The 19,334-nt window shown below is 43.7% G+C and overlaps 1 protein-coding gene across 3 annotated transcripts in view; it reads left to right on the forward strand.

The window, feature by feature from the left end:
- The window catches only part of ralgapa2 (Ral GTPase activating protein catalytic subunit alpha 2), a 94,561-nt gene that overhangs the window by 67,133 nt on the left and 8,094 nt on the right, over window positions 1–19,334 (forward strand). For all 3 annotated transcript variants that reach the window (XM_073482745.1, XM_073482747.1, XM_073482746.1), the window contains one exon: window positions 18,520–18,641. In XM_073482745.1, coding sequence (XP_073338846.1) covers window positions 18,520–18,641 — 122 coding nt within the window. The remainder of the gene's footprint in view (window positions 1–18,519; window positions 18,642–19,334) is intronic.

A 19,334-nucleotide genomic window follows, 5' to 3' on the forward strand; every position in this document is an offset into this window, starting at 1 on the left:
AGATGCTCCCTCCTTGCTGTTTTCCTATCCATCCTCAGTCTCTCCCTCTCTGCTTTTCCTCCATCTCTGATTTGTGAAATCTGTGTAGCTGCATTTGTTTCCTCATAGTGTCCAGCTCTCATTGTCAGTTAGAATTTCTTCCGTCAAGACACGACCACGGCCTCATAGACATCATATCACAAGCCTCTCGCAAACAACTCATAATGTATCATCTATTATTTATATGCCTGATGGAAAATGCAGCTGGTCTAGCTTTGTGTGTTCTAAGTGTATTGTCTGCAACTAGTCTACCCTTCACAGCTGCACTTGGAATAACTGTGACCACAAAGTGTTCACACACAACTGGAGTTTTTATTAATGCACCGTTCTTTTTATTGATTCACCAAAGTAGAATAAGTGAATATAAAGTTGTCCGTCTATTAATGGGGCTTTGCAATTCATGCACACAGTGTATGATAAATTGGCTTGAAGAAGACAATGAGTTTGTTTGTGTCACCTGAACCCAGCCTTTCACTGGATGGCTTTGCTGTCTGCTGCCATTTACTATACGATGAAGAACCTTCATACTGTCACTGTAGAATAATGTCTTCATCCAGACACTGGGATTCATTTCTCTCTTCAACAAGCACTTGGGTTTGATGTGCTGTCCATCACTCTTTGTGATGGGGGTATTGTTAAGGGTAAAAACTGTCCGCATGTGTGTGTGTTGGGGAGACGGCGAGTTTGTAATAGGTGAGACGGTGCGGAACTGACCTTGATTCAGAGACATAGCCTCCCTATTGGACGGAATCAATAGTTTTTGCACACTGCCCTCAGTCCCCATCCTCTGTTCTGACACACACATAAACACACGCACACACAGATCCATCTCCAGGCAGCGATCAATAACCATAATCTGTTTCTGCCCATCGCCAGTCATGCGAGCCAGGCTTTTAGATGGTGTGTGTGTGTGTGTGTCTGTGTGCAGTAGCAAAAAGAAGAGAGGACGGGGCTTGATCCTTTCAGTGGAACCCAGAAAGCTGCTGAAGTCTGTCATGTTCCTTCGCAGGCTCATGTGAGCATATCTACAGTCCCCCAGCTCCACCAAATGCAAAAACGACATGTACACAATTTCAATGGATGTATACTGAAAATATAATGGATATGATATCCTTTATGCACTCCTTTGTGTGCTGTTGCAGCCCCCCCTCCAAGACGCCATCATAATTATTACAGTCAGTGCATTGACAGTGACATATTCTCACACCCCTTCTGAGCAAGTTATTGTCCCACTCTCACTGTGTCTTTGTCCGACAGCAGCGCGTTCTTTTGTACACTGTACGATTCCTCACCTAGCGAAGATGAAAGTGCGCCTGTATGCATGATAGGATGTCATGAATAGGATCTGCCATGTTAGTGTTGTCTCACATGAATTATTTAGCATCGTTGATAGGTCTAATTTGCCAGCTGTTGTGCCATAACTGTCGGCAGCCTCATAGATAATACTCAGCAGTCTATATCAGTGTGGAACACAGTGCTTGACTGGGCACAGTGAGACGCCAGGCTAGTCATTATATGCTGGATTCGTGTAATGGTCTGGGCTGATGCGAGTATAACTAGCCAACTTCCTGTTTATGGAAAACAGGACTGACCAATAAAATGGGTCTTATAAAAATGCCCCAAGTTACTCTTAAAAGGAGACTTAAGAAATCACTGTATATTAAGTATCTAGTGGTGTTTCCTTATTACTGGATTAGTTGGAGGCAGTAAGATGTTGTTGGGTGAGTAGGCAGGTAGTTGGGGGATGGGTTAGGGGCCCTTTCTGAGTTCAAGAGTCCCTGCTTGGACTTGGCCAGAGTGGTTTGGGTGGAGGCTGGCATTGGCTTTGATAGAGCGGTTGAGAGTTTATGCAGTATTTGGGGGGCTACACAGAGAGGAGGGGTCTCTCTCTCCCCCACTGAATGTTTTAACCTAATCCCATTATCAGTGTAGCGCACTGCCTCCCATCTCTTCCCCCCTCCTTATCCCCATCCCCCTCCCACCCTTCTCTCCAGCTGACCAGCTGTTCCTGCCGGGACTCACGACAATGTCCGATGTGTTCAGATCACTGAGTACCACCCCCCACCACCACCCCTCCAACGCACACACAAATACACAGTGCGCAGTCCATGCACAACCAAAGCAATTGCCTAGCCCATTGCTGGAGCCTAGGAAGGCCTAGAGGGAGGAGGGTGTTAGTTAGGGGAGAAGGGGGTAGCTTTGGGGGTGATGGGGGGGCAAGCACAGGCCTGTCAAACCAAGAGCCCTGACTCAGGAGGCAGCCCAGCTCGGATGGCATATGGCGTCTAGCTTCATACAACATGCAAAAGTATTCTCTCCCTTCACTCCCCCCTCATCCACCACCACCCCCACCGCCCACCCCACCCCACCCCACCCCTGGTCTCCCTCCCATCCTGCTAATGCAGAATGACTCATAGCATTACTCATTTTTTTTTCTCCCTCCCTCCACCAACCCCACATCAGATCCTCCTCCTCTTGCCACCCAGCCCGTAACAAAAGGCGTCCGCTGCATGGCACCCACACCCTGAAAGCCCTTGGGGCCTGGCCCAGCCCAGCCTGTACTCTGAGGTCTGAGCTTCATGGGGGCCGCCCCCTTTAAACACAGGTAGAGCAGGCGTGGAACCAGACGGCCAACAGCAGGGACCCAGAGCCCCGCCTGGGGTAGCGTACACACACTGCTGGTGTCAAACTGTTGTGCCTGTCAGTGCATTTGTGTTTGTGTTTCTGTGTATACAGAAGCTGCTTTTATTTTGTTGTCCCTCTGGTATTACAAGCCAGAATACTTTGTGCGCTAGGGTGTGTTTGTGTGCACCATGCATCCTGTGTGTGTCTTACTGCAACCTTTATGACAAATAAGGCCAAATTAATTGAGGTGCTCCTTTACAAGTAATTTCAGTCCACCTGAGTTAATTCAACTTTTTCCACATTTTGTTTCATTTTCTTACCAATTCTGTTTGTATACATTGCAAAAAATAATAAGAAAGCATGTACAACTTCTAAGCCTAGTGTAACCCAAAGAATGTCATGCTCTGTGTATTTTTAAACTTGAACACCCACCCTCACACCCCTCCCCTTCTCTCTCCGTCTGTTTGGCATTCAATGTCTGACATCTGTGTGTTTGTGAGCGGCAAAGTGAAAGCCAGCAAGACTGCCAGTTCTTCTCTGTCCCAACTCAGGCTTTGCATGTCAGGTAGAATAACAGGAGCATCTCCATTGGCCTTGGTCAACTTTAGGGCATATCAGTATTTTCTGTATTAGGATACATTTATGTAGATTGATGAATTCTTAAAGAATTTTCACTTTAATCAAATAGAACTCAAAATTCAAAACTGTTTTGTTTAAAAAAGAAAAAATCCTTTAAGTACATAGACAAACCAAATATAGGTTTTGTTAGGTACTTTCTCTGCTGGTTTCTAAAGGCCATTACATTTGAAATGAAAAACATGACATCAGATATAGAAACCTAAGAGGAGTGCATAATTCAAAATAACATACAGAAAGCAATGTTACAAACAAACAACTGGGTATTAATTTTGGTTGTGATATATTGAACTGCAAATAACCATTATTTTTAAATTGAAGATTAATCTGTTGATTTTCTTTCTTGATTTATTCATCTGTTGTCTGTAAAATGTCAGAAAATGGTGGAAAATGTCAATGAAGCCCAAGATGATGCGCTCAGATAACTTGTTTTGTCCACAACCCAAAAATATTAAGTTTACTGTGCAGAGGAGTAGAAAGAAACCAAAAAATATTGACATTGAAGTAGCTGGAATTTTAACTTTTCCTAAAAACTTACTCAAATCGATTAACTGATTAATTTGCAATTAATTTGATAGTTGAAATTTGATAATGAAATAATAGCTGTCATACATTTCTAATACATTTCAATAATATGTAAAGGAATGAGTGACTGTGTTGGTTTGGATGTCAACACTCATCAAGACCATACCCTTGGAAAGACCTAACCCTAACCCTGTCCAAAAACACTACACGTGTCCTCCCTAAATATTACCAACAAATGAAATTGCTATAATGACTTTCTTGCTAATAGGTCATCGGTCTCTGTCCATCAGCCAGCCAGAACACCCTGACCCCAGCGTCACCACTGGACTAGTACCGACTGCATTGGCATTAAGAAGACGTGTTCACTGTGATTGATGTGTAGTTGCGCTGCTTCTAGTGTGGGTGTTAAAACCTGTCTGTCTGCTTTAAGTGATAAACATCCAGCTAGCCATTCCATCTGTTCCCCCTAGCCCTGTTTAATTAATGAACTTTCTTTCTCTGCCCCGTAGCCAGCCAGCGCAACACTAAAGCAAAAGCTGTTAGCCCTCTCAGGTTATCCAAATGGATGCATGTTCTTGCCCCCCCCCCCCAATCCCACCATCCTCAATGGGTGCGTTCTCATTGATTAGTTATGTTTTGTTTTCCCCTCTTTTGTCTCTGGGTTCTTGAAGGGAGGGTTAATGAGCTTTCCTGGCAAGCTGTAGCGCTTGGAATCTGGGGATAAATGGGAATAATTTTGTTGTTTTTTTTTTGTTTTTTGTTTTTTTTGTGATGGATTTGGCATAGATGTGAAGCCTCGTGCCACCATGTGTGTTTGTGTGTGCGAGTGTGTATGTGAATGGAAATGTGTGTTTGTTTGGATGTGTATGAATGGCTTTGAGGCGGGGTATATAGCATTTCATCCCTGCTGGTCCATTATTCCTCTTCAGAAGCAGGGAATCTGGAACACTATTTAACAGTTGGCTCTGTCACTATTCATCTTCCAGCCATCTCAGCAAAACTCTTGTCCTGTCCTCCTTTTTACCACCAAGTACTCTCTCCCTTCCTTTATGTCCTCTCTTCCGTGTCTCTTGTTACAAGGCAGTGGACAGCCCTTTGTCCGGCTAAAGCTGCCCTCTTTTGTTTGTGCGGCCTTTTTTATCCTCGTGCTAATCGCCATGGTCGTGTGCCTGAGTTGGACCCCATATTTCACGCTCAGCTCTCCTTTGTTTGACACACCGCCCCTGATAAGAATCCCAATTCTAGAGCCTCTCTGATATTGAAATCCAACAGCGGCGCAGAAAGAGCCTTCAATCATCCATTATCTGTGCTCCAGTGATTACCATTCAATCTCCCAGGGTCCATGCTCCTCATCACCCAGCCCCAGAGCTGAGGCCATCCCCTGAAAGAACCCACATCCCTTAACGCCTGTGTCACATGCAAGCATATCCATAGATATTTCTGATGCCGTCTTGAGACAGCCCCGCGTTGAATGCTGCTGGGAAATGTCAGTGAAATGTCACTCATCGTTCTCCGCTGGAATCTCTTGGTCTCTGATGTGGCCCTGGGTTTACTGGGACTCTTGTGAAGACACCTTGTGACATTATTGGGTGTCTTTGTCCCTAAATGGCCATTGAATTTACAATTCTCTCTTTTTTTTTTGTTCGGAGACGGGGATTGCTCTTTTTCTTTTTTTTTCTTCCTTGCTTTTAATGTCACAGACTTAATTGGCTGTTTTAAGAAGGAATTAGTTGATTATTTATAAGTTGCACATTAATGCCTCTTTAAATGGTTCAAAGGCAGTGTCTGCTCCTCGGCTGGCCTGTGGCCATTGTTCTCTTTTAGAGGATGTCCTTGTGCCTTGCAGCATTTGCATTTTTGCACTAAATGAAATTTTCTGCATTGACAGACAAGGCAAGGCAAACAAAGCAACAACAAAAACAAAAACATTTAAGTATGCATCGCTGTGCATTGTCTGCCTTTGATGTGTTAATAGTAATACTCTGTGTTTTATTGTCAAGTGGCTGAAAGAGAAGCACTGAGAAATATCGGCCAAATCTTCCTGTGTCTCTCCACTGCAACAGGCCTTAATGATTCAGAGTTTGATGTCAGACAAGGGGGAAAGTATTGTTGGTTGCAGACACAACACATTCAAGTAATGGGACCTTTTTATAAAAAAAAAAAAAAAAAACTTGATAGCCTTACATTAGAATTCATATTGATACAACAGATGATTATCATTTCTGTTTTCATCCTGCTCATTCTTATTGTTTTGGTTGAAATGTAAGAACAGTTTTGTGCTGCAGACATCCACTTATCCAACACTCTATGTTTAGATACACAACAGCTCTCGGTACCTTTGTTTAATGTAGTGTACACATCTTCATTAGTTATGTATAGCCTCTAATTACTATTGATGAGACTCTAGCTCATTTGGGTACAAATCTATAGCTTTTGTTATTCTAATGAGTGTTATTTACCCTCAGATCTCCAAGCCAGGGGGCTTTGGAATGGGGCTTTGTGCAGGCAGATATAGCCGGGCCGCTCTAGCTACACCCACTTGTTTTTGTATCTGCCGACTTTGACAAAATCCAGTTTGCCTCCCCCCACATCATCACCCGTCTGCATGGATGTATAGCACTTCCCGCTCCTCCATCTGTTTTTGTCCGCCCATGAAAAGGTCCATTATAATCTGCAGGATGCACAGTTGACGTGCCGCTAGCTACGCTTGAGCCAATCAAGGCAGCACACTGAACTTAACCCACGAATCCAAGAGGCCCAAACCCCTCCCCCAAGTTAATTTAGATTATCTGGGCTCTCTGTCTGAGATCTTCAGTTGAACAAGTTTTTATAACAACATTGTCTCCATCATCCCTCTCCCCCCCATAAAAGCTTCCAGTCTGAAAGGGCCTCTATGCATGCCCACTGGATGATGGCAGGCTCCTGATTAACCCTGGAGTGACTAGCTAATGTCATTGAAGGAGGGCCACCTGGCTGTGAGACTGTACAGTCAGCTGCCACTGAAGGGCCAGAATAGGAGACGACCAGGTGTTGGGCTCCAGCCCCCCTAATTGTTGCCATGTAATAGCCTGCTTGACTGCACAATATAGCCCAGGGGCGAGGATTAGGAAAAAGCTGTTGCCAACACAGAAGTCCATTTTCTTTTTTGCCTAAGGTTTTGTGTGTGGGTTTCTCTGTGTGTGCATGCTTATGTGTGTATACATAGTATATACATCTCCTTTTGCCATCTTCCCGATCCATTACAGTTATAGCAGGTACACGGCTGGGCCTCTTTTCTTGGCTGTGCCCCAGCTCCTTACCCACCCTGCACATTAATGTCAGATGTACACCACTATATGCCTGCTTTCAGATTGAGAAGACTGAATGGTCAAATGTAATAAGGATTTCGGTAACACTTTGTAATAACCATCATTAATAAATGGTAAATTCATACTTAATTAAGCTTTAGTTTATAGTTATTTCACTTTTAAACCATGTATTAAACAATTGTTCAATGAATGGTTTATAAAGCATTTCATTGTTAACAGAAAAATAACTATTAACTAAAGTAAAACTAACTAATTAACCCTTAAAGACTTAGACAGCCACCAGCAGCTTTAAATAGCTATTGTTCTAAAATGTTTAATTACATTTGAACTGCTTACCTTATCCATTTGCTTTAAAACTCATGTAAAGTAGAGTTTCTCAGCTTTCCAGTAAAATCTTGTTTGGGGCTCCAGAGTGAATGTGATTACGCCATCATGTTCTGCAGCTTTAATTCGTCAAGGAAACCCATGTAGTTTCTTCCTCTGGGCCAATGGGCAACAGTTGTAGTCATGCTACTTTTGTTGTTCATGTTCAATGAATAATATATTACTCAGGGGAAATGTCACTTTTGCTTCAATGTCCTTTCTGTTTACTCTCTGAACTTTTTTGGACACACCTACACTGTCAGAAAATGAAATATAGGACTACACCCGTTTTTCACTGAATATTATTGGATAATATTATTATAAATGGCTGTAACTTGCTTAGGAAGGGTCAAATGTTGGCAATAATTAATATAGAATGCTAAAACATCCAGGTACATATTTTTGATAGACAGAACCCAGGGAAGTGTAGTTTATTTGTCTTATTGAGTTCACAGCAAATGTAAAATTGGGTCTCTAAACTCTACGGACTGAAACTTAAGGTACTCCTGAATTAAATGATGTATGGCACTGGATGCCGATTGCAAGAACAGGGATACAAGAAAATCAGGCACCCCCAAAAATGTTGTAGGTCTTTGAGGGTTATTGATGGTTACTATAAAGTGTTACCGGATGTTAGACATACTATACAGTATACAGCTTTCCACTTAAAAGTACCTTACACATTTCTTTTCACTGTACGGATTGCCTTAATTGCCTTGCAACACAAGCCTTTTTATCATATCCTTGGCTCTTCAACAACAACATAGTCATCCTTCATTATTAACATTTTAGCAAAATGATCTGAGCAAATTCGTCCAGTGTCTGCATATGTAATTCTTAAATAAGAGTTTTTATGTCATTGTTACCACAACGGCTTTAATTGAAATATGTCCAAAATTTAAATAAGAGGGCAAATGGAATCACTCTTGCCCTCAGTAACTAACCCTCGCTGCTCTGTGCATTCACCACAGCTGTGATCATATGTAACCTAGCGCTAATCATTATCATTCCCGCTAAATGCCTGTCATTTTGCATAAGGCCAGGCCACCTAATTGGCCCGATGAACCTTTCACAGAGGGGGCAATGGAGGAACAAGAGACTTGAGTGTGTCTTGGCGGGGAAGCAGACAGAGATGCTTGGCATTGCGGCATCACAGTTATTCTGTTGCACATGCCACAAGCATCATTAAAATTGCAGAAGCCTGCGTTCATTTTGTTTTAATATTTCATCATTGCTTGTCTGAGCAGTGTCATCATATGGCTAAAATCAGAGCCATTTGGCATGACCCAGAGATGACTTTCCTCTCCTTGTACAATTTCACTGTTTTTCTTATGTCAAATAGATTATAGGACATTGCTTGCTGCTATGCTCAAAGTGTGTTCAGGTGGGCTGAACCACAGTTTGAGTCTGCAGCCTGGTGATAATTATCAAGCTATAAATTTCATCATGAGAGTTGGAAGAAGGACAAGGTGATCAGATGGATTTCAATCAGTCTAGCTCCAGTGTGCCCTTCTCGGTTTCATCTTTGACTTTTTATTAAAAGTTCAAATTGAGATCAGATAGATGCTGCTGTCCCCTGTCTCGATTCTGAACAATTCAAATATCAGGAACTGAAGGAAAAATATGACGCACATTCACCGTCAGATAGCTCATAAGATGCACACCTTTGTCCTGACCTAATAATGTTTCCAGAAGGCGGAGGCATTCATGTCACTCTGGCTATCGTCACTGACAAAGGGGACCTTCAGAGAGAACTCTCACCCAGAACTGTATCTGTTAATCTTCATCCCTATGAGCCTTTTTGCTCATCTTATTATGACTTTCTGTTAATGCACAGTGGAGGCCTGTGTGACTGTCTGGCTATAATGGGCCTGTGTTTGATTAATCATGTCGACCCATTGTGTTTCACATCTAAGGCTGCTGCGTTAGGACTCATCAATGGAGAACAGAGTCCTTTGAAAAGGAGATTGGTTACAGACTCGGCTCATCTGAATACACAGGCCCGGTAGGCTTTGATGGCAGTGATGTTGTGTCGAAAAAAATCATGCTACAACAAATTATGATGTCACCCGGTATCCTCCGGTGTCCTTTGTCTCTGTGTTGTGAGGATGACTTGTTGCTTCATCATTTATATTCTGTGAATCCCCAACAATCAGTAGGACCTAAGATAGTTTAGAGGTCAACATTGACTTTGTTGTAGGTACTCATCTTATGATTTGTTGCGGAGCAGAAATCGATTTTTAGTGTCCCCCAGAGGAATGGTGGGCTGCCAGAGACTTGAGAAAATGGGTGATTACTTCCTCCCGTCAGCTCATAAATAACCTGGTCATGCCAGCTCACAGACATCAGATTTTGTCTGCAGCTGTGGCAAACCTGTGTGAAATCACTGATGGGCAGTGATGATGTCACAGGTTAGGAGTGATGTCACAGCCATAACTTCCCATCCCGCTGTCTGAATGCCAGATGGACGGTAGAGAGGTGTGGAGGTTGGAGCTTAGAAAGCTCTTGCTGTGGGAAACTCACCCCTCAGGAGGTATCATTAACCTGGGCTTACTGTTTGGCCCGACTCCTCTGGGACCTGTGAGCTGCAGTTTCCCGTTCCCGCTCCTAATTAGGCTACTTGTTGAATCTCTCTGAAAACCAGCTATTCCTCTAGAGCATCTGATGTTGTGTATGTCTATGCACACCCAGAAAATGGGCACACAAACACCTCCACTCATCATAATGCATCTGTGACACGTTCAGACATTTTCTGTCCTGCTGCTGTGTCTACAGCAAAAAGCTGTTTAATGAGACACCAAGGTTTGAGTAGCTGCCATATAAAATGGGAGTGGACACACACACACACACAAACACACACACACACACACACACACACTAAACAATCACCCTGCTGGCTAGTTTCTGTCATACACGCTCTCACTTTATCCACCTCAATCTGTTGTTCCTTCCCACTCTGCCATTATTCCAGCAGCCAGCTTTATTGCCACATTCACTCTCTCTGTCCCTATCTCCCTTCCTCTCAGTGTCTCTCCATCTAAATGTCTCTGTCTTCCTCCGCGTTTTTCCCATAATCACCTCACACCTCTAAGGGCCTCTGCTGAGACGAGCTTCACACCTCAGCCCTCGCTGTGACAACAGGTACCGCTGGCACTCACCGCCTGGCCTCTCTCCAATCAACACCTGCTCGGTTTTATCCCTCTTTCTTCCCCTCCTCTTTTCCATCTTCCATCCTCCCTCTTCTCCATCTCCGCCTTCTTTCTCCATAGTTCCATCCTGTGTTTTTCTGTCTCCACCAATCCTTATCCCTGTGCATCCTCTCTGTACATTTCCCAGCCTCTCTGCCATGTTTCTGTCTCTTATCTCTTTTTCCATAACAAGTGACAGCTCATCCATATGCAGTCCAATCACTTTCTCCATACCAATGCCTCCTGGAGTTGCCACTGTGATGTTGATATAGACATGTTTATGCTACACCAGTCTGCTTACATAACTTCCTATGGTAGCCGGTGTAAAGACTGGGAACAGCAGCCTGGATGCAAGTCATTTGAAGATGTCTCCAGCCACACCTTTGCCACCAGTAATTGTTCAAATCTGACACTTTTTCTTCTTTTTCACCACAGAAGCAGGGTACAAGAACCCACATGGGTGGACAATATTTCTGTAATACAGTGCATATTGTACGAGGACGAGAGGCACTATGCCTTTCAACAGAAAGATAATGACCACATCTGTTTTTTTTACCATGCTTACTATGGCTACCCGGCACAACCAAGCCCCCCCCCCCTCCTCTTAACAGGCCAATTATGTGACTGCTGGGAGTCAATGGCACTGTGTGCTACTCCTGAGCTCCTCTCCTCACCAAGGTCAAGCTGATTGGCCAAGGTTAATGGGCAGATGTGGGGCTAAGAGAGTAAGGGGGGTCAAGCACCTAGAGGCACCCTCCACCTCATCTCTAAACTGTCCCTCTTCACTACAAGAGCCCCTTTTACCACCAGCGCTTCTACAAACAGGATTAACCTTGGCTGCTGCTGTGGAGGCCTGAGGAGCATAGGAGTGGTTCCTCCCAATGCATGGCAAAGTTTTTTTTTTAAGCAGCCATTAGGGCGGGTTTTTGGGGTACTTGTGAAGTGAAACTCCCAGAATCATTAGTTGTCATGGTCTGCCATGTGTCTGCTCTGAGGGTTATGTTAACATACAGTACATCATGATTGTGTCTCATTTGATTAAGATGGGGTTTTTTTTAAATTACTACAAGTGTGTCTTCAAATCTACCTCACAGATAGACGTTCTCAAGGTAGTAGCCTACACGACGCAACTCTCAGAAATATGCTTCTCAGATGTTTACTGTTATCTTGCTTGTCATGTAATATCATAGGTTCAGAATTGATGGCTTGTCCTGGCTCACTTGACTGCAGCAACAGGCCTCTGTTGAAATGGTACAAGTGTCTTAAACACAGCCCCTTCTAGTCTCCTTGATGCAGTTGCACCTCTTTCTACCAAAACTACACATGCAAAGAGGTCTACCCCCCCGGTTTACTGAAGAAATGCATGCTCTTTAGCAGGACTATAGGAGATTGGAACGCAAATGGTGTGAATCAAAACTGTGGAAAAAATGCACCTCTCATGTGAATGTGTATTGAATTACAAACATGCTCCTTCTGCTAAAGCAGGATGTTTCTCTCACCTACATAATTGGTGTCTCTGGCCTGGTTCCCGGACGGTTAGTCTTGGATATCTTAGAGAAAACAGTGTATTTCCTAAAGTAATGCTACATCAAATAATTTCTGATGCGAAATATGGAGTACGTCAGGTGTCCATTCTTTGCCCTCTGCTCTTCTCTCATTATATTTCACCTCTTGATCAAAATTTTACACAGTCAGAGGATTCCCTGCTATTCTGATCCCCTGATCCTACCCACTTATGTGATCAGCACATTGAAGAAATCACTTCACCTACTCAGAATACACCACTCTCTCTCTCCTGGTTGTCAGTGCCTCAATACATATGTTTTGGATCTGGATCTTCACCCAGTTTAATCCTCTCTTCTTGTGTCTCCTCTCTCCACTTTTCTCCCTTTATGTGTTCCTTTCTCCTACCTGTATTAATGGCGTGTTTGAGCCTCTTATGAGTCAATGTAGTCTGTCCTCTTTCCAAGTCTCCATAGTAGAGGGGAGGTCATGTGACTGAGTTGTTATCTATTTGGTGGCACCTGAAGTTGCTTAACAACCACATTCTTCACATATTTTTATAATAAACTTTTAAATAAACTTTTATTCATATAGCACCTTTAAAAACAAAGTGTACAAAGTGCTTTGACAATCAAGCAAAAGCAGGACATTGCCAAACATATTACTATCTCTCTTATGATTTTGTCATCCTGATTGTGTGCTACTTTTACTATGTTTGTCTTTACACACAACATCTCTTGCATGTCTTTTTGTTGTGGAAATGGTATCCCTCCTCTGTCGATCTTCCCGATGTTTCCTCCATCTGTTTTTTATTCCAGGGAATTTTTCCTGAATCAAGAGTCTAAGGACAGAGGGCATCATTTGCTGTACACATGACAAAGCCCCTTATGGCCAGTTGTGACATTGCCCTACATATTTGACTATGAAAACTTAGCATAAAGGCACTGCACTAAAAATAAATAGGGGCATCTTTGGCACAAGCAGAGGGGGCAGGAACCCTGCACCCGTCATCTGACTTCTGTGACTTAGAAGTGGATAGTAGTAGCTTAAGTAGTGAAATCAGTGTGGGGCGTCTTAAGACCCCTACTAATGCTTCTTTGCTTAATCTGGACCTTCACCCCTGGCCCCGTCTTATCAACAGATTACTGTGTGAGTGACAGTCTTTATCTCTACGTCTCTTAATAATGCAGAACGTTAGACAACTAACAAAAAAAAAACTCCTTGCACAATGATTTTTTTTTTTTTTTACAAGTAAAGTGCAAAACAGGGTTCTATTTGAGAATTTTGGTAGAGTCTCCCACTGACACCTGAACCCACTCTAGTCTTGACCAGTGTCCTAGCCCCTGATAACTATGCCTATAGCATGATGCTTCACTAATACAGTTCACTGTTGGGATGGTATTCTTGAGGCGTTGAGCGTTATCTTGTCTTCCCCAGATATGGCACTGGTGTTCACTTGGCATTTAGGCCAAGTATTTTTTTTTATCCCATCATGCTCTCAGTATCCCTGAACTTCCTTCACATTGGTTTCATTGTCGTCTCCTGACTAAAACCCTTATGAGATTCATTGGGTTTTGCCACATGGTAAACTGTAGATTGTGTTTCACAGTGATGGAGCTCTCTTGTCTCCTGGGAACCTTCAGTTTTTAAACAATTTTGACAATACATTTTCCACAATCTCTGTCTTAACGCAGTTCTGTGTCATAGATCTGCCTGAAGCTCTTAGAATTTGTGGGTACCTGAATTGACAGGTATGTGGCAATTATTTTAACTGGACATAGGTGGACTTGAATGATATTTAAATTAATCACAGTGTAGCTAATATCAGTTTTTATTATTGTAGCCAAAGCAAGTAGTCCTGGATCAAACATAGGTAAATGAGGTATTTGAAGTAACTTCTTTGCCATATCAGTTGAGTTTTGCAGTTCTGTTTTGTTTGTATCTCTGCCCTTTTAGCATAAGCACAAAACACATATTTGGCCATTATAATGCAGCTGAAGAGATAAACATTCCTGCTGATGGTTCTGTTTTATCTTTGATTGACAGATGGTGGCAGGTATTAAAAGGAACCACATTTAAAATCCAATCTTTTATGAGAGGTAAATACATTCACATGTTTGTTTGGTGGTGAGAAATGCTGAGAAAACACTGAGTTTAAACTGTTTACATTCAGAGTATCTTCAAGTAAAGGAGCCATGATGTATAAACGGGACGTTTATGCATGTGTGTGTTCAAAAGATGTTGAGTGTGTGTGTCAGAGGCAAGTGGTGGCTTGAGGCTTTTTGTCAGCAGGAGGACTGAGGAACACAAAGACGGAGGCTGGATGGTCAGGATGCTTCTCTCCAGAGAGACACCAGTTCAGAGGTCAATATAGGCACTTTTAGGGAATAGTGTGTGTGTGGGTGGGTGGAGGGTGTTAGTGTGAGTGTGTGTGTTGTGCCTACTTAATGCACAAACGCCTATGTTTCAAGCATGTGAACGTGTCTGTGTGCCCTGGGCGGGGCCACACACTGCACAAAATGGATCCCAGTGGACAGGCATTTTCAGGACAGGTCCCTGTGAACGGAGAGTGTAAGAAGGGAGGGAGATGATGATGAGGAGGGTTGGTGACTGTTGGCCAACGGGGTCCAGCAGGGACGGAACAGCCTGCTAATGAAGAGCCATCTGAGGCCTCCATTCACCTTGAACATGGGCCACTGCAGCTGCCCTGACCTTGGCTTTGATCCACAAAGATGCTTGACCCCCACCATTCCCCCAGAGCCCCCGTCCCAACCATCTGGACAGCAGGCATGCATATGTATACATATGTGCACACACCCACAGATACATATGCATGTACACGTAGGCTGAAGCATATATACATGCACATATGCTTTCACATCTTTGTCGCTGGATTCTGGCTCTGGTGGTGTTTGTTCAGCCACATACAGAATTTATTTTTTGGCATGTGTGTGCATTATCGACCTGTGTATTTTTTTCGGATACACACCTACATTCAGCCACCACATGCCAAACACAAGTCACTTCCTTTGTCTTCACTAGTGGCAAAGGAAGTAGAGGGCAAGCAGGGGACACATTATCCCAAATGTGTAAAATGTTGTCGTTAGTAGAATGGATTTGGGTTTTTCTCTTTCCCACTATCATACCTCCTTAACTACAACCTTCATGTCTCTAGATATCAGTCCTCTACCTTGTTGTTTTACATTACATTTTTCTCATTACTATCCCAATAGTTGCCACGCTCCATAGACGTTACATTGGTTTCCCTCTCTTGTCCCTAATAGGAATGCAGCCACTTGGAACGTAGGGGTTCCTTGGAAATTCCCAAAGTGGTGCAACACACTCCCCTCCTACACACCGGCCTGTCTTGCTTGTCCGCCCAGTTCTGCTTTAAATGACAGTTATGTCACGGGTGACTTAAGTTGCAGTCCATCTGTGGAAATGTAGACCTGTCTGCATTTTCATTTTTATACATTTCATTGTACAGCATAAAATGTAGTGGAGATTGGAGATTTTCATAACATTTTATATTTTGGGATTCAGCCTTTTCAGAGAAGTTTTGTCACAAACATGAAGCGTCGCCCAGCACGCAACAGCAGTAGCTGTAGCTTATTTTTTCTACAAAAGTAGGTCAGTGTCAGTGGGTTTGGTGTGCATGACATGGGCATAGCCTCTGCGTCACTGTTCTGGACGTGTCCCTTGATTAAGTTACTGCATGGAGGCAGCAGCATCTGTGCATATGCAGGGGGAACAAGCTGTGCCCATGGCTTAGTAATTAGAGCCAAGCAGAAAGATGAGGGAGAGCGAGAGAAGGCAAGATTACCTCTCACTGTGCATCAGGTATGAATTCTGTGCAGCAATTTTTTTTACCCACAGATAGCGTCGTACATTTACTTAAGTGAGCTGATTATGGCTCTCGTTTTCACTCATCTCCAAAATACCTTTTATTAGTCTCCCTCCCTCGCCCCCTTTCTTTCTCTCCGGGCAGCCTGTCATATATTTCTCTTGTCTCTTGATAGTTCTACACTATCTCCCTTCATTTTAGTCTTTGAAGGCTTTTTTCTCACCCACTATAATCCATTTGTCTAACTTGGATAGAGAGCAACGGAAGGAAGTAGTGGAGGAGAGGCGTGTGTCAGAGTCAGAGAGAGCGTCTGCTCCAGCTGGAGTCAATATTTGCTTTAGGAATCTCAATAACAGGCCTCCAGTCATCTGCATCTCTGATAATGGACAGCCATATGGCTCTGTTGACCCATGCTGTGCCGAGCTTCTCTTCCTCTCCCCTCGTCCTTCCTTGTCTTCTGTTTGTCAGCTTCCTTCTAACTTCTCTCATTTCTTTTCATTAAGTCCTTTCTTCTACTATATTTTGTCTTACCTATCTGGGCACATTTTGTTCTTTTACAAACATCCTTCCTCTCTGTCTGTCATCCATAAAAGCCTGGATATGACCCACCACACAGAGCTGTGACCCAAGTTACCATGGCAGCAGAGACTGGGATGCCCACTCTTTGTCCAATACTGTTTCCAGCAAGTGACAGAAAACAGTGACGTTGCCTGTCTGGCTATGACTGGAGGACAGATATAGAGCTCAAGAGGGAAGTGCTTTTACATGCTGCTCTGCACGTCTTAAATGGAGACATTGGCCCTGTAGAGAATGGAGATACAGTACATTAGTTGACAGGTCTTATAACCTACTTTCCATTTCAATTTTTCAATTTGAGCTAGGAAATCTGAGCTTTTACTATAATTAATTTCTTGGTGTTGTGTCCTGACAAGTGTCCGATCTTATGTGTTTACCCAAAAATTTGATTTTCCCACAAAATGCCAGAAAGACTTACCTATTTTCCCAGATATTTCAGTTTTTTTTAACATACAATTACTTGTATTTTTCTCTAACTTTCCTTCCATGTCAAAATAATGCTGTTTGTTTTTGCTGTTTAAAAGACATATTACACTTAAAAGACTAATAATTTGCTCCATGGGGTGTGAGGAACCAAACACCTCTAACATTTCAAGGGGTATACAAAAACCCATCCTGCTCCTATTGTCCTCTGTTACCCTATCCTTTGTCTGCCCTTTGTCCATCTCTGTCTGTCCCTATGAGCAGCTTGGCCGTGGAACCCTCTGGTGCCTCCCGGCTCAGGTGCCCGTCACCCCCGCTTTGCCACGCTTCTCTCAAAGCCATTGGTCATGGCTGCCTTGGCCCCTGCTGTGGCGGCATGTGCCCACAGCGGGCGTCCTGCCCAGTCACTGTCTCGTCCTATCTATCTAACCCAGACCAGAGCCTCTCGGCCCAGTCCAGCCTATCTCAGCTCAGCCTGGTTCAGCCTTGGCGGCAGCCCAATGCCACTCCACGCTGGCAGTCGTGATGAGATGAGGGGGAGGGGGCTCTCTGAGTGGAGAGAGTGGAGTTGGTGAGAGTGAGAATGCATGTGTTTGTTGAGCAATTTGTTAGGTGTCGTCTATCAAGGAAATTGGCCACAACAGACAGCCGTGAGAATAATCAGACTCATTGTCAAACATGCACACACACAGTTAAATCTGAAAAGTGCTTACTATCATTACGCCATCAGATAGAACTTTTTACTCCGATAGTTCCCCGCTGCATATTTCATCCAGCACTTGCTTCCATTCCACAACAGAGACAGCACAATATATCTATGATAATGATATGATAATGGCCATCAGAATGTTTTCTACCCTCACCCGGCAGCCATTTTGCCAGCCTATTTATTTATTTATTAATCTGAGCTTTTCCCATTTCGAATCCGGCCATCCATCCTGCATGCTGGCTGCCCAGGCTCCAGTCACTGCTTGTCACTCTGAATTTCAAATGGCTCCAATTTTCCCCCTGATGGCACGGAGAAGTGGCAGGCAGCACGTCGGGGAGGGTGGTCCTAGACATGGTGCCTGCAGCAGGGGTTCTATTAGAGAGAAGAGAGGGAGTAGAGGAGAGGTTTGGAGCATCACGCCACTAGTGATGTATTCTTTCTTTTTTTATGATTATTTTGGAGACTGCTTTCTCATTCAGGGATGTGTGGCAAGGCTGATTGTTCCATCTCTGCTTCTGGCTGGGTTGCTGATGGTGGAGCTACCCTGCCCTATGGAGCTCTCCCAGCTCACTCTGACACTACACGTATATGCAGTGCGGCAGGGAAAAGATGGGATTTATGACTGTTACAATGACTTGTTCCTGACTGATAAATTGTGCTATGGACAGATAAATGTTTTGATTTTGACATGTGATTGTTTTAAGTTTAACTATATTATGCTGCCTTGTTTTTTTTTCTCCAACATGCCTTTATGTATTGTTCCTTAACGAGAGCTAACAGCTATGAGGAGCGGGCACTGTACCTGGAGGCCATTGTTCAGAACCACAAAGAGGTCATGACCTTTGAGGACTTTGCCTCGCAGGTCTTCTCCCCCTCTCCTGGCTATCCAATGAGTGGGACAGGTGAGAAATGAACCACACTACACCTCTGTCCTCCTTCATGTTCTTTCCACTCCATCTCTTTTGCCCCCATTTTTCTGTCTCTCCATCACACTGTTGCTTCATCACATTTTTGCATTTCCTTTTCTTCATTGTCTCTTCTTCTTGACCCTGTTTCCTTTCTCCTCCGCACCTGTTTGCCCCCATCTCCTCCTCCCTCATCCTCTGCACTCTCCTTCTACGCCTACGCTCGCTGATGAATATCAAACGACGGGCCTGGCTCTTCACGCCATCCGACCGACTTCAAACACTCTGCTTTCTCCACTTCCTCAAGCCTCACTCACGCTACTTTGTTCATCTATTCTTGTTTCAAACTGCATCTTTCCGTGCAATTACTTTCCTATGAATATAAGCAGCCTTGTTAAATGGCGGTTGCAGAGTGCATGCGTGTGTGTGCGTGTGTGCGTGCATGCATGCATGCGTCTTCATGAGCTCATTCACCAACACTTAAGAGATCTGACCGCCAAACAGCAGCTCACGGATGTCAGCACAGCACTCTTATCAGCCTGTGATGAATAGAATGGAAAACGTGTCTTATCTTGTTCTTCCTACTTGTAGCAGCTCCGATCGATCTGCAACAGCCCCGAAATCAATACAGAATTGCACTTTTCCACTCTATTGGATCTCGACACACGTTCTGTTTTGACAAGGAAAGCA

The sequence above is a fragment of the Pagrus major genome, chromosome 16 (assembly GCF_040436345.1).
Source record: "Pagrus major chromosome 16, Pma_NU_1.0".
Classification (NCBI taxonomy): Eukaryota; Metazoa; Chordata; class Actinopteri; order Spariformes; family Sparidae; genus Pagrus; species Pagrus major.